This window comes from Cebidichthys violaceus, unplaced genomic scaffold (genome assembly GCF_023349555.1).
Source record: "Cebidichthys violaceus isolate CVI_PGR_0920_01 unplaced genomic scaffold, fCebVio1.0.p SCAF_5, whole genome shotgun sequence".
NCBI classification, from domain to species: domain Eukaryota; kingdom Metazoa; phylum Chordata; class Actinopteri; order Perciformes; family Stichaeidae; genus Cebidichthys; species Cebidichthys violaceus.
The window spans coordinates 19,309,380-19,324,007 of NW_027176705.1; the positions used below are offsets into that span (position 1 = coordinate 19,309,380).

Sequence of the window (14,628 nt, forward strand, 5' to 3'; positions counted from 1 at the left end):
CAAGTGTAAAGTCTAATAGTGGACTACAAACTGTTTTTAATTCTCTACAAACTGCATTTAATGCTATGGGATGAAAAACATACTGTGAGTATGAATGACATACATACATCAGCTCCTGCAGTCTGGTAACCTCTGGTTCTGGTGAGTCGGCCCTCATACTTCAGAACGATCTCTCTGGCCTGCCTGGGACAAAAAGACACACAGGTGGTAGTGCAAGTACTCACAAACTGAATGGACTTGTTGTATTCTTTACTCAAATACTTCCATTGTGTGTACATTTATACTTCTTGTACTACACTAGATTTGTGAGGGAAATATTGTACTTTCTGATCCAAGACCTCCATCTGAGGGATGAGATTATTAACTGTTAGAAACACGGTTTTTTTAAATCAATGATCGGTGGTGATTGCACATGCGGGGGTGTCCTGGTGAAGATGATAGTGGATGAGTGAGAGTTCAGGACAACCTCAATGTGAAAGTGAATGGTTGCCATTTCAAAAACACATAGGGGAATCATAAAAAACGCAACAACGGAAACACGCAGCAAATACAGAAACGATGCAAGCTTGTCCCAGTGGGAATGTTTTGCGCTCGTCGGCCACCGTTCAAACCCGTCCTAAAACCAAGATCCTTCTAAAACCAGTAGAGCAGCAGACTGGTTCCATTGAAATAAACTGTCTAAAATGATTGTGTAGCTATACAGTCGATTAGACAAAGAAACAGCTTATCCAGCACTGGGGACATCTAGGAGGGCTATGAGCCGTGTATGAATCGATGGACACTCAACATGCACTTTACACACTCTCCAAGGGAATGCAACTGTAGTTTTTACAATTGTGGCATACATGGGTTTTATTTTGTTATATTATATTTTTATGTTTTATTGTTACGGTGAGGGTTGTCAGAAAAAGTAAAAAAAAAAAACGAGATGTGATATATATGAGCAGTCATGGCAGTGGGAGTAATCGCAGACATTCAGCCTGAGATTAAAGAGGGTGTAAAAGCGCAGACTTGCATCCCATCCCTGATGATGGTAATAAAACCTCTGCAGTAATAACAAACTGCCCATATAAAACCTGTTATCCATGGCACATACTCAGCACATCTTGAGCTCTCTATCTACTCTGGTTTCCTCTTGCTCAGCCTGTTCTCTATCTACTGGTCTAATTATATTCGGTCAACTGTTAGAACAGCCTTCGCAGTTGTGCGTCTGATCACACAGCACTTATGGAGGCGCTTCCTTAGACATGTGGACATTCACAAGGTTCATATAGCAGAATGTTCACACATGTTGAACCATTTTCCTGTCAATGTTATTAAACAAGGTAGTAAGTACAGTATATTTATATATTTAAAAAATGATGTTCAGTTCAAATGCTGCTGTACAACATTTACAAAAATCATTTCATACAGATGTCTTCTGCAAATGACCATTCACGTACATGCTTATATGTCTTCAGCCTAATCGCTAATTAAGCTCCGTGACTGCCAGTAGGACTGAGCATTTAAAGGAGGAACAAATGAATCAGCCAATCAATATGTACAAAAACAATTCTTCAGTGGGCCTCTGAGCTGTAAACAGAGTTGAGAGCCTCTAGAACCAACCCTGTCTCCTCAAAATGACATCCATGTACTATTAGTCTGCAACAGCAAATAATAGTTTTTTTATTAACATAATGAGGACACTGTTTTATTGAATATATCTGCAAAATATTTACTGACAATATACACATGTAGCAACTAAGGCATGATGAACATCCATATAGTTATGTGGAGGCAACTCAAGGTTGGGAAAATATTAATCTTGAAAAAAAAAAAGTCAACAGTGACTTTTGGGTGCAACGTGTTAGATCTAGTCATAATTTTAGTTTAAAAGCAAAAAATGTACTCATATTATGAACAGAATGTGAACAGTGTTTACATCTGTGTACTGTGTTGCAGAGATATCTAGTGAAAAAGCATGCTAACCAGCTAGCCCCCGGATTTAATCCAATACACAATCTATCAGAGTGAACACAGACCGTACAGTTATTGTCACAGTAAACACACAGATGTCTGACGTAGCCTACAGACCGACGTTTTAAGACAGCGTGTTACTTTGACCGTCTCTCAGAGTTTCTGAAGTTTGGTTGATTCTTGCTTATTCTTGTCCTGCTGTTAGTTAGCAGTCGGCTTTTTTTATAACTGATGACTGTAAATGTAGATTGTATTGAGGTGAAATGCTGCCCCCTATTTCTTTGCAGTATGTGGTCAGGTGTTGCCTTTTTACTTTTTCAGTATTTAACCCAAATGACCATATTTCCCCGAACCAAAGTGCCTCAGTAGCCTAAACTTAATCACTTGCTCCTGTGGATGGAAACCTTGGTCTGTGGTGTTACAATCCAGCGCTTGGTACCCCCCCTCCCCTCGTTCACCCCACACAGCACTTTGTGCAATGGAGGAACTGCTGCCAGGGAACATAATACACACAGCAATTACTTTCTGTCCAAAATGCATTTGGCAAAGCATTTAGCATTCAAGTATATATTTGTAGGAGACAGGGTTGCTGTAAGAGTAATTGATGCTGTTGTCTTGTCACACTCATGCAGCACAAAGAGGCAAACTAATACGGAAGAGATCAGTTAATTAGCTTAGTATCAGATAGCTGTTGATCTTTGGATGAATTTCAGTAACACAGCAAGATACACGGTCATCATACCTCCGGAGGTTTCGGTGAGTGAGCTGCTGAGTCATACTTGCTTTCAATTCAGTGACATTAACATATATACAGCACTTTCATTGAGAAAAGCCTCGTGAGTGTGTGTTTGTGTGTGTTAAGAGCAGAAGAGGAGGGAAAGAGTGAACTATCACAGCACAGATCCAGAGGGAACAATCACACTTGGGGGTACTTTAAGACTTTGAGCTTGCGTCTCATTGGCCAGGGCCTGGTCCGAATGTTGGCGATGATCTCCTTCTGGTACTGAATGTTCTGGAACATCTCCTCTGGGTCGTTGCTGTCCACCCGCTCATCCTCTTTATCTTCATCATCTGAGGAGCTGCAAAAGAAGACACAGGGGCGCAATGAAAAAGGGGGCCGGTCTGCTAATATTTGAAAGAAAAACCAATAAAGAATGTTATCTCAGCGACTGCTTTGGTCTGACCATTGTGTTTCACTAAATAAAAGAGGATTACGTTACTGTTATTACTGACAGTTTGTCTACCTTTTCCAACAAAGAACAATAAATCTGAATTAGAAAAATGATCCTGTAGCCTGAAATGTTTGGGATCAGATCAAACCAATTTGATACTCAGAGGGGACAGCTATCCCAAACAGTGCAGTAAATAGTAGAAAACTGTTCTGTCTGTTAAACTCTCGGCTGCCGGTAAACTTCTTTTATGCACCACTGATTTGGTTTGTGATTAAGTCAAGAGTGTCTTAGTTTACGGTTCAGTTGACTGTGGAAACAGAAAAGTTAAAGTGTCCTCATACCGCTCATGGACTGAAGAATATGTGTGTGCATCACAGAAGTGATCATATTAGAAACGTTTCAAAAAAAGAACTGTGACTGTCAATGTGTTTTATTTAATCTGACCAATTAGTAGTTAATTAGATTAACATGTCAGGCTAACTTTATATGATTTTAATTTGACTGTAGGTGTGCTTTCAGCCTAATTGATGAACATTCTTAAAATACCGTTTCACTAATCATAACAACATCCCAATGTTGCTGATTTCCATTCTGTCAAAAATCCTGATCCATGCTCCAATTGCTGGCAAGGTCCTAGATCTCTGGTGAATGGGATAACTACCATTAGTGCTGATCAATACTGTATCCCCTTGTCAAGTGGCTAATGAACAAAGATGTAGATTTACAAAATGATGCATTCAGCGGGTAGGGGGGGGGGGTCTCATAGTAAAGTGGGTGTGTTATTCAGCCTGCTGGACTGCAGATACACCCTTCTCTAGCTGTTTGAAAACACATCATTCAAAGTTGGCCCCTCCCCCCTGGCTCAGCCACACCAGAAGCGAACGTCCCCTGATCGCGGTGGCCAGAGGAGAGCCCAGTGTACCACCAAAACCCCAGATTCACTCTTGTTTTGCAGTTTCACCTCGCAATATTTGTCTTTTTTGGTCCTGTGTCCACCATTTTCGTAGCTTCCTCTTAAATGCGTGCTTGAGCATGCAGAAATGTCCCGAATAATAATAACAAAATAAGAAGTAAATCAGAAGAAACAGGCTGAGGGCAGGGTTGCTGCAGATACAGACACCCCCACACACTTAATGGGTCAGAAGGGATGATTAAGAGGGAGAATTTTGGTATATCAGTCTATATTTTCTTTTTTTATGGGAAATAACATTTCACCACCTTTCATCTTGTGTATCATCGTCTTCAAAGGTATAATATATCCTGTGCAGCATCTCACAATAATTAAATCGTATATTATTTTGTGTTTATGAGCTTTGAGAAAGAAAGTCTGTATGTCCAGTGCACTTCTTCAATCGCATTGTCCCTCCTTTTGTAATGCTTTTGTAATACATGTGTACATTTTAGAAACAGTCTCTGGACATGAAGACAGCTGTTTTAGTGTATGCTGAGTAGATTGACTTAATCTGATGAAAATATCTATGGAAATGATAAAAGATTGCAATCTCCAAAATAAACGCGATATATCAATAACCTCCGTAGCGAGCCGTCATTTAAATGCATCAACAATGCAAATAGAGAAACAGGATTTTGGCTGGTTGTGAGTATCTCCAAATCCAAACAAGGTTTACAATCACTGGAATAACTTGAATAACATATGAACTCCACCATCACCAGGTTATTATCAGAATTAAACCAAATGGTTGATGTTACATTCATGACAAAGTAAAGTGGTTGCACTCTGTTTTGACATTTAATTCATAACTGATCAATATATCTATCGTATGAATAATTCACAGAATCAAACTCTTTGATAATCTCGTGTGATTAATAAACTAAATACGCATAACGTTTGATGACCAACAGGTCAGAATGTCCCTGGATGTCAGTCGACGGTAACACAGCAGACAGGAAACTCTTTGTATTTTCTCTGATGATTAGATTTAGAAAAAGACTAATTGTATAAGCTACAGGAAGTCATTTAAGGCTAATAGAGATGACAGTCATAAAGCGTGAGACAGACAGAGACAGAAAAAGCTTGGAGAAATCCTGATAGAAATACGATCAATCAAATGAATAACAAGAGTGAGCAGAGCAAACTCACCCCTGCTGGTGGTCCTGGTAGGCTGAATAAATCCTTCTGGAGTTCTTCCTGATACTTTTGTGCCTCTTGGCTGCAGACAGAGACCTGCTGCTGCCAACCAGAGGATCAGACACTGTACTCATGCTGTTTCTGCTCAGAGTGTGTGTGTGTGTGTGTGTGTGTGTGTGTGTGTGTGTGCAGGTCAGTGTGGGAGCAGACACTGCATGCTGCTCAGCTGACTGGACTGGGATGACTGTAGTGGAGCTACCTGCTGCTCTGGACCCCACTGGAGCATCACATACTACAGCAGTCCAGGCTGAAACACACTCACTCATCAGGCCAATCACAGCAATACTGACTGCTTAAAGGGACAGCACCAAAGAGGCCAGACATCATGTTAGATTCCTCTAACTACTACTTCAGTTTAACTCACAAGTTATACGTGTGTATTACAAGGAGATCAGTACTTACAGTATGATTCAACAAAAAAAAAGAAAAATATATATATATATTAGTCCAATGTAAAAATGAAAAACAATACTGGGAAAGTGTTACCTCATTAGAATATTTTTTTCTCATTTGAAAAGAAGTGCTGAGCTGAGGGCAACTGCACTCTCTCTAAAAACTAGAGTAATGTATTGAGCTTTGTTCATGCGCAAACACATGTATTTTGGATGAACTGGAGTACGGTTGATTTAAAACCATCAGTGGCCCTGAATTCACCAATATGTATTACCCACCACAATGCAAAAATGTTGACTAGAACACACAGGTTACTAATGCTTTTTCTCATCTTAAGCATGCGGCTGATGTTCCTTAAAGCTGCATTCTATCTAGTGTCCACCAGGGGGCGACTCCTCTGGTTGTGTAGAAGTCTATGAGAAACTGATTCTACTTCTCTCTTGATTTATTCCCTCAGTAAACATTGTAAACATAAGTTTATGGTCTCAATCTCTAGTTTCAAGTCTTCTTCAATACAGCATGATGTTCATTTAGTACATTATGGTCCATTTAGAGTCACACAGACCATAAAGCAGGGTGTGGTTCATGGTGTTGTCCGGTCTGGAGTATTTTTGTCTTATAACTTCAACCCTTTCACAGTGTGTTTTCACTTGATAAAAGTTAATTGTAACATTTAGGTTGCCTCAAAATTCGTTCAGCATTCAGTTGTACTTAGCTCCACCCTTTCGAGTCACTGGTTGGACCTTCAGGATGAGCAACTTTAACTTTTTCTCAGACATATTCCTTTCTGAATATTGGTATGGGTTCATTCATATGCTTATATTCAACAAATTTAAGTCTGCATGAGTCCTTTTTTTGCAACAGTAATAATGTAATATACCTTATGTTCACTTGGCTCCTGCTCTGAGGGACAGGGGTATCATAGAGCTGAATGAAGGACTGACAGATGTCTCTTGTAATTGGTGGCTGCGTGACTCTACTCAGAGGAGTACTTCTGACCAATGTGTCGTTGTCCACGGGGACCAGTCACAACTTAGAACTTCAGATAAAAAACTCAGTCAGGCCCTTGAGTGATCCTGCAGAGAATTTAGGCATAAAGCTTGTTGGAGCTCAAAGCCTGAGGAATTGACATTAACAACTGATGTGGGGTATTGCCTTTTACTGTCAGTGTTGTCTCTACATCGTTGTTATGATCTCTGAAAAACGGATCTACTCATTTTTACAATGCCTTTATCCTGTAAAGCAGGGGTCGGGAACCTTTTTGACTGGGAGAGCCATAAAGGCCAAATATTTCGAAATATATTTCATTGAGAGCCATATAGTATTTTTAACTTATAATAAATTAAATATGTCTTACTTTTAATGCGACTCCTGGTGCTGCATGGTTTTGCTGATGGCCTTGTAGTCTGGTTCCGCTGGATATTTCGATGCAAATGAAGCATGGTGCGTATCGAAGTGCCGCTTTATATTTGACCGTTTCATCGATGCAATTTTATCATTGCACAAATGCAAATTCCTCTGTCCACGCAGCCTGGAATGCACGGTAATCATCGTCTTTTTTTCTTTTCGCCATCTTTTCCGTTACAAGGGTTGAAGCGGATAAACTAGTTGGCTATCTGATAAAATAGATTTCTTCACCTTTACAATGACCCGGACATGCTCGCGAGCCATTGGTTCCCTACCCGACCCACGGGTGACCCGTGACCCGTGAAATTTATCTTCAAAACTAATTTCTGTTTACTTTAAAATGACACAGTATTATTAAGAAATATCACAAGTATTTTAAAATCAGTTCCAAACTGATTTTTTTTTTTTCAACTCAAAATTGTCTGGGAGCCATATGCCGTCACATATATGGCTCACGAGCCATAGGTTCCCGACCGCTGCTGTAAAGGGTAACAGGAGTGGAAGCGTCAAAGCCCCCAGGTCATCACAGGACTTAAGGTGCGTTCACACCAAACACAAAGCAAATTATTCGCGCTGCGTTACTCGCCGGGGACCATTTGTGGTCATTCCCGTGAATTGCGCCGTTCACGCTAGACGTGCCGGAGAGGGGGGCGTGGCTTATTGCCCCGGAAGCCGTTCAACTGCCCGCCATTTATTTCCGCCATCAACCATGGAAAAAATAACCTCTATTTCTGCTTAGTACTTGTTGTGGGAGTCCCAGATATCCCGGGAAACTAAACGCCTTCTTGTCTGGGTTCATAACATCGTCCGGAGAAGCTCCGTGGATTTTATCGAGCTGTATTCACTGTGTCTAGCCACACGTCTGCTGGTTTACTACAGCTGTATGAACACAAAATAAACAGATTTTGCTGTGATTTAACTGCAATAAATGGACAAATAGGGATGCCGAAATAACTACGTAATGATGCCGATTTGTAAATAGTCTGAATTCTTGTTTTGTTAGTTCTCTCCGCAAGACGACAAGCAAATAACTTTTAAAAGTTTCTCAATGGAGCTCGGATCGATCAGTGCTATTCTATGCTAACATTGTAGCAGCTCCATCAACACTCAAAAAAACATCATATAGACGTAAATACGGCAGCATCTTTTTCATTGTTTGTACCATATGGTTTACACACACACATTTATACACATAGTTTGGTCCGGTCTCTACTAATGTGAGGTATCATAGAGCTCTGGGTGAACACAGACGGCTACAGTATTTGTTTCCTGATTCGACAGGACGTCAGTGATGACGGGAGGAGCATCTCAACGCTGATAGGCTATCGCGCCGCAGCGTCATGCCTTTTTTTCGTCAACGTTTCAGACGCGCCATGCCATCGCAAATTCGCGGCACTGCAGTCTCATCGCGTCTGTGCATAGACTTTGTATGTAATCTACGAATAATGCACACTTTCTTCTGTGAGGTGATACAGTTGGAGGGTGTACTTTAGTAGAAAGGAAATAGTTCCTACCCAAAACCAAGTCAGGATTTCTGGAAAGCAACATTGTTGTTGACATTTTCAAATGTATTTTTTGTCACATTACAAATACATTTTTGGCATTGGGAGTGGTAAACTAACTAACTAAACAAGTGACATCCCTCTCTTGCGTTATTTGCATTAACAGTGTTGGTTTTTGCTGTAATTGTGATTCAACTTCTGTGACCATCTATGAACTCAGTAGGGTGAAATAATGCCGCTTGTGAAGTCAAGCACAGCCTGTGAAGCCGTTTCTGACACTGCATGTCCTCACTTTTTCGTTAAAATATGTACTTCACATCAATGTGGAAGTCGCTGGACACTGGGGTTACTCAGTCAGCTAGACTTTCAGTAGTACTGTAATGAAGGACCAGTGGTTTAAAATATACATAATCTAATTGCATAAATTGTTAATTAGGTGAAGATTATAGGATGTTATTGGAGATCATAGCCATCTAGTTCCAGTCAAAGAAACCTAGCAGGAAAGACAATTACCACACAGTTTTGACGAATAACAGAAGTGAGGAACATATCTATAGATCTTACTGTAATCTAGAATCTTACTTTAAAACAATATTTATTTGTTTTAAAGTAAGTAGATTGGGATCAACAATACTAAACCGTGCTGAATTTCCAGTCAGGTGCTGCTGCTTCATTTCTCTCAGCTTTATGATTCAGTTTGGCTTTGCTTGATTGCGTCTCAGAGTTACAGTTCTAAACCACACATGTAAGCTAAGCCTCTCGCTACAGATGACCACATCTGTCTCCGTAGCGCTCTGGGGACCAACAAGAGGAGACCAACATCTTTGACCTTGCTGAGAAGTAGAGGTTGTTCAACCAATCACACTCAACAGTCCCGTCAGCTGATTTGTTTTTCATCTTTGGGTATTATTGTAAAAGAGCCACATTTGGATTTATATGAAACAGTGATATATTTGTTCCATTCTGCAGATATTTGTGTATCCATCAGTGTGGCGATCGTCAGCCATTATGGTTAAAAATGGATTATTAACCACGTTTGCGGTAAATCCTACAGTTGTATGTCAACACAACCTGCCCTCCATCCCCCTGAGAGAAGAACAATCATTTTAAAGTGCATTTTGCTTGTGAAAGTGATATGAGAGATTTGAGATCTGTGAGTGCACTCTGAATTTCTAAAATAGTATGGCAGCATCATATTGACCAGTGGAAATGAGATTGTAGCTGCTGCCACTCTCTCTCCTGTTTGATCATACAGGAAATGTGATACATGAAAACTGATTATATTTTATACATTTGACAAAGAAAAATATAAAATATGTACATATTATAATATTTTTTATACCTATTTCTATTCACTATTTACTTCTTCAGAGTGGTGCCGGTAACGTATTTAGCATACCATGCACACATGTGATGTGCTGCTTGTGCTGGAAATGAATTTAGAAACAAAAGCACAAAAATCAAATGTTGCTGCATACTGTCAGGTAGGTCTACTAAATAGCATGCACTCTATAAAATATATAATATTCACCTGCACTCTTGAAGTTGCATGAAACATAAAACGTCCCTCACACCCTCACTGACAATATTCTGTACACCCACACAACTTGTGTTCAAGCAGGCTACAGGTGATTTTGACTTCCTATTTAGCAAAATCCTAGATGAAGCACCGTTTCACACCACATGTTCTTCCCTTTGACTTGCAACACTCCAATACAAATCTCATATTTGTGCGTTACTCTTACACATTCATTATACATGTGTCACTACTTTCTTTTCATCACTTTTGCTCCCCTAGAAATAAGCATATCAATCAAACATCAACCTACTATTATTATCCATGTCCATTAATATTCCAGTGCCTATCAATACGCTCAACATTACTGTGGGTCCCACAATACAATCCATCTGTGAAAATCTTGGATAAAAGCAGACTAATTGTACATGACTCCTACGACGGGTCTGGACCACTATTAAATTGTGTTCACACCTAACAGAAACTTCTAAATATGACAACATTGACGTGTCATGTCCCCTTTTCTATGAGTCTAGGTCAGGGGTCGGCAACCAAGTGGCTCCGGAGTCTCTTCAGCCCCTCTGTGGCGGCTCCCTGAGGCTACATCCACACTAATACGTTTTCCTTTGAAAACAGAGTTTTATCAAACAAAAACGATCTCGATTTCGAAATGATCTCCGTCCACACTAAAACGCCTGAAAACGAATATCACGTACACTGGGCATGCAGGTGGGTGCCGGTGTAAACAGGAAGTAGATTGGCTGCTAAGTTAAAGAAATACGACTAAAGTAATGAAGTAGTCTTTAATAATGAAAGGTCGTGTTTGATACGTGTAAGATCTTCTCTAAAATCTTCCTCTATAAACTCAAATAGACACATTTCGTGGAACGATTTTAGAAGTTTTATCTTTCAGACGTAACGTTAGTTACAGCGCTGCGGGTCTCGCTCTCTCTCACACATCAAAATTGACTTTAAAATCAACACTTACACATAATAGTTTACTAGATAGTTTACTAGATTAAATTAGTGATCAACACACGTCTCTCACTCGTTCCCTCGGTTTCGTTGTTGTCTGTTCAGCTCTGCTGGTGGCTGAACTCTCTGTCCTACTGGAGAGCAATCAATGTTTTGTTCCTTTACATTTTATCTGTGGACTTCACAATAGTTGTGCAGAACAAAATAATCATTAATAAGGACAGGAAAGTCCTCCGTTTTGTGTCCATTGTCCTCAAAGCCGCTAACCGTGACTTCAGACGGCCGCTCCGTAGGGCTGATAACGCCGCTGGACACGCCGCTCGCTAATCGCTCCAATAACAGCTTCCTCCGTAATAATGCAGACTTTAAGTGGACAACAGCTGCTAGAAAACTCTGGCGTAGTGTGGACGCTCAGTGTAAACGTAGCAAAACATATGCGTTTCCAAATGGAAACGTAGTAGTGTGGACATGGCCTCAGGCTTTGACAAAAAATATCATGGAAATAAATAAATCAGCAAACTGAGCAAGTTTATTTCTCCTCTTCATAAGAGTTTGATCTTGTTATAACAGGTAAAAAATAGGTAAATAAAATGTCAAGAATTGTCTTTATTCTTGTTCTATAATTTCATAAATACAACAAACTATAGTTTTTGTATAAATAATATAACTATATATAAAACGTTATAAGCTGTGATATCAAATAGCTTTTGCGGCTCCAGATGAATTTTATTTGGTGGAAAATAGGGCAAAATGTCTTTTTGGATAGTAAAGGTTGCCGACCCCTGGTCTAGGGAATAACTAGGGACGAACACACGACAATCAAAGAATGTCAAATAGTCAAAAGTAGGAAGTAACAACTTAACAATATTTATTCAAACTCAGGTATTTTCAAACAAAAGGTTCTCTAACAAAGTGGGAGAAGATATGTGGTCACATGTGGTCGTGCCAAACAAATAGAAATCAATACAACCAAACTAGACTTGGCTATCTCAGAAAACAAAAACAAAATGGCTTTACATCCATGTGGTTTGCACTTGATATAGAGCAACATAACATGTTTGGGCGTGTTCTGTAGCGCCACACAGAGGATACAGAGAGCGGTGGAGTACAGTGACGTGCGGTGAGGTTCGTGGCTGGTGAGGCACTGACACTACATGAGTCAGATTTACAAATATATGAACCCAATAGAGTACACACACATAGGTAAAGTACATATGTGATTCCACCGGGAGCGTTTCAGAAGCGGAGCGCTCGCGGGCGCCACCCGCGAAAATTGTGAGATTCCGCGATAATCTGCGTAACAACCCCGGATGTATAAAGAGAACAACAAATACATAAAAGGTTACTTTACCTGTCCAACGTTGAATTGCTGTTGATTTAGTCATATTTCCCTGGTTTTTTAGACATTTTTAAGCTTGGATATAGAATCTTACATGTTTGTGGTCAAAGCAAAATATAAGAAGAAGAAGAGAAGTGTAGAAGAAGAGCAACGACACAACAAGCATGAACCCGACCCGTGGGCTCTCGCTCGCCCCCTTCAGTGAGGCAGAGGTACTGTTTGACCCTCTATGCTTTTTCACTGCGGTTTAATGTCAGATCAGCAACACTAAATATGTTCTACACACACGTGAAATACATTATTCTATGTAAAGAAAGGACATATAATAAAAGTGTCTACAAATATTACAATGGTGACAAACAATGAGACAGAAAAAGACGCGCTCAACCCAGTTAGTGAGGATTCACAGTCTGAGGTGAGGAACACCTCACGTGTCTCCTCTCTGTTTGAACAGAGATGCGCTAATTCAGCGATTTGATTATAAAAATGATTGGAATTATACAGAAATTACATTTATAGCACAGATCAGTAGAGAAATATTAATATTTATTTCAGCATTATTTGTTTTTTTACTTTTCATGATGACAGGTGAGGCTCTGCCTCCCGTGCCTCCCCTGACCGCACGTCCCTGGTGGAGTATTTGCAAAGCGTAACTTCCAGCGGCAGGCGGTCCACATAGGAAAAAAATGTCAAACTTGCATACGCGTTGTCCGACTGTCGCAGACGTTCCCGGCCGCGCTGGCCGGAGTCCCGCTGGCACCCCCAACGTATACTAAAAGTGGTACAGCGGAAGATAGACTTAGGCTATGTATGAAATAAATTGAAGATTGATGAAGATGAAAGCATGAAAGACATTTTCTCTATAATTCTATTTTATTTTAGTTAGTTTTGCAAAGACATAATACAGTTTCAGTTAGTTATCGTTTTTTTAATAAAGCCTTGTTTTTATTTTTATTTCAGTTAACAAAAAAAAAATTCACACCAAGTTTTAGTTTTTTCGTTAGTTTTCGTTAACGATAATAACTTTGGCTTGCACAGGTGGAAACCAATCACCTTATTGCCCTTGAAGAGGAAACAAGGGACGGAGAGAGAAAGAAGGGGACAAAGCACAAAACACATAACACCCCCACCATATAAGCTCAAACATAATGTTTGAAACTACATAGCACGTGACAAAGCATCTGCAAGAACATTTTTATGGCCGATTTCAAGGTTGTAGTTTTGATCGATCAGAGACCAACGCAAAAGTCATTGGTTGTAGTTATACATTCTGGATATAAACACAAGAGGGTTGTAATTTGTGAAACTTTAATAGGCCTAACACTTGACCCAAGGTAAACCTTAAAATGTTGTAGGGCGAACAATATTGCAAGAGCTTCCTTCTCTATTGTGGAATATCTAAGTTGATGTTTGTGAGAGAGTGAGGGAAGAGAGGGTGAGGAGAAGGACCCAAAAGCAGGATTGCTTAATGTTGTGGTACGGTTCGAAGGTGAGGAGGGAGTAAAGAAAGTTGATCCGCTGAAGTTAACTCAAAGTTAAATCTCTCTCAGAATGAGAAACATTTCTGAGATTTAGAGTAGCAAATTTAAAACATCCTCTAAATCTTTAAACCCTACTAGAGGTATCTCATCTTCTGTTCAGGCTTTTCATCCTTTGTCATTATAGCTTAGGTCTTAGGCCCTCGAAATGCAAAAGTGAGTGCTCTGTTATCGTGGCTCGCACAGACTCTATTGTTGCCCCTTTAAATGCACAATTATCTACTTACAAATAGGACCTACTACTTGTTCCATCCTCCGTTATTTTACCCCAGGTAACCTTCCTTTGACTAGATCTTGGTTTAGTTATCATTTTGAGCTAATCCTTACTAAAAACAACATTTATCCTGAACATTATTCAGGCCATTATGTTACAATAAGGATTCCACTCAATTCTCTTGTCTAACGAGACCGTTTCTTTTCTTTGGTGTAACGTGACCCTCTAATTTCTCTGGTCTAACGGGAAACTACTCATTTCATTGGTATAACATGAACTCTCTCATTGTTTTGGTACTATGTGACCCATCTCATTTCTCTGGTATTACGTGACCCCTCTCAACGTGACCCTCTCATATCTCTGGTTTAACATGACCCCACTCATATACTGTATCTGGTCTAACACGATGGATTTAATTTCTCCAGTCTAACGTGACCCCTAAAATTTGACTGGTGTAACAGGATCAT

General features: G+C 39.9%; 1 protein-coding gene across 1 annotated transcript in view; it reads right to left on the reverse strand.

Moving 5' to 3' along the window:
- Positions 1 to 5,351, reverse strand: part of LOC137887801 (transmembrane channel-like protein 3) — a 52,951-nt gene extending 47,600 nt beyond the window's left edge. Inside the window, exons 1-3 of the mRNA XM_068731017.1 lie at positions 5,230 to 5,351; positions 2,889 to 3,035; positions 108 to 183 (exon numbers count right to left, since the gene is read on the reverse strand). Of these exons, the coding sequence (XP_068587118.1) occupies positions 108 to 183; positions 2,889 to 3,035; positions 5,230 to 5,351 (345 nt within the window). The remainder of the gene's footprint in view (positions 1 to 107; positions 184 to 2,888; positions 3,036 to 5,229) is intronic.
- Positions 5,352 to 14,628: the final 9,277 nt, after the last annotated feature.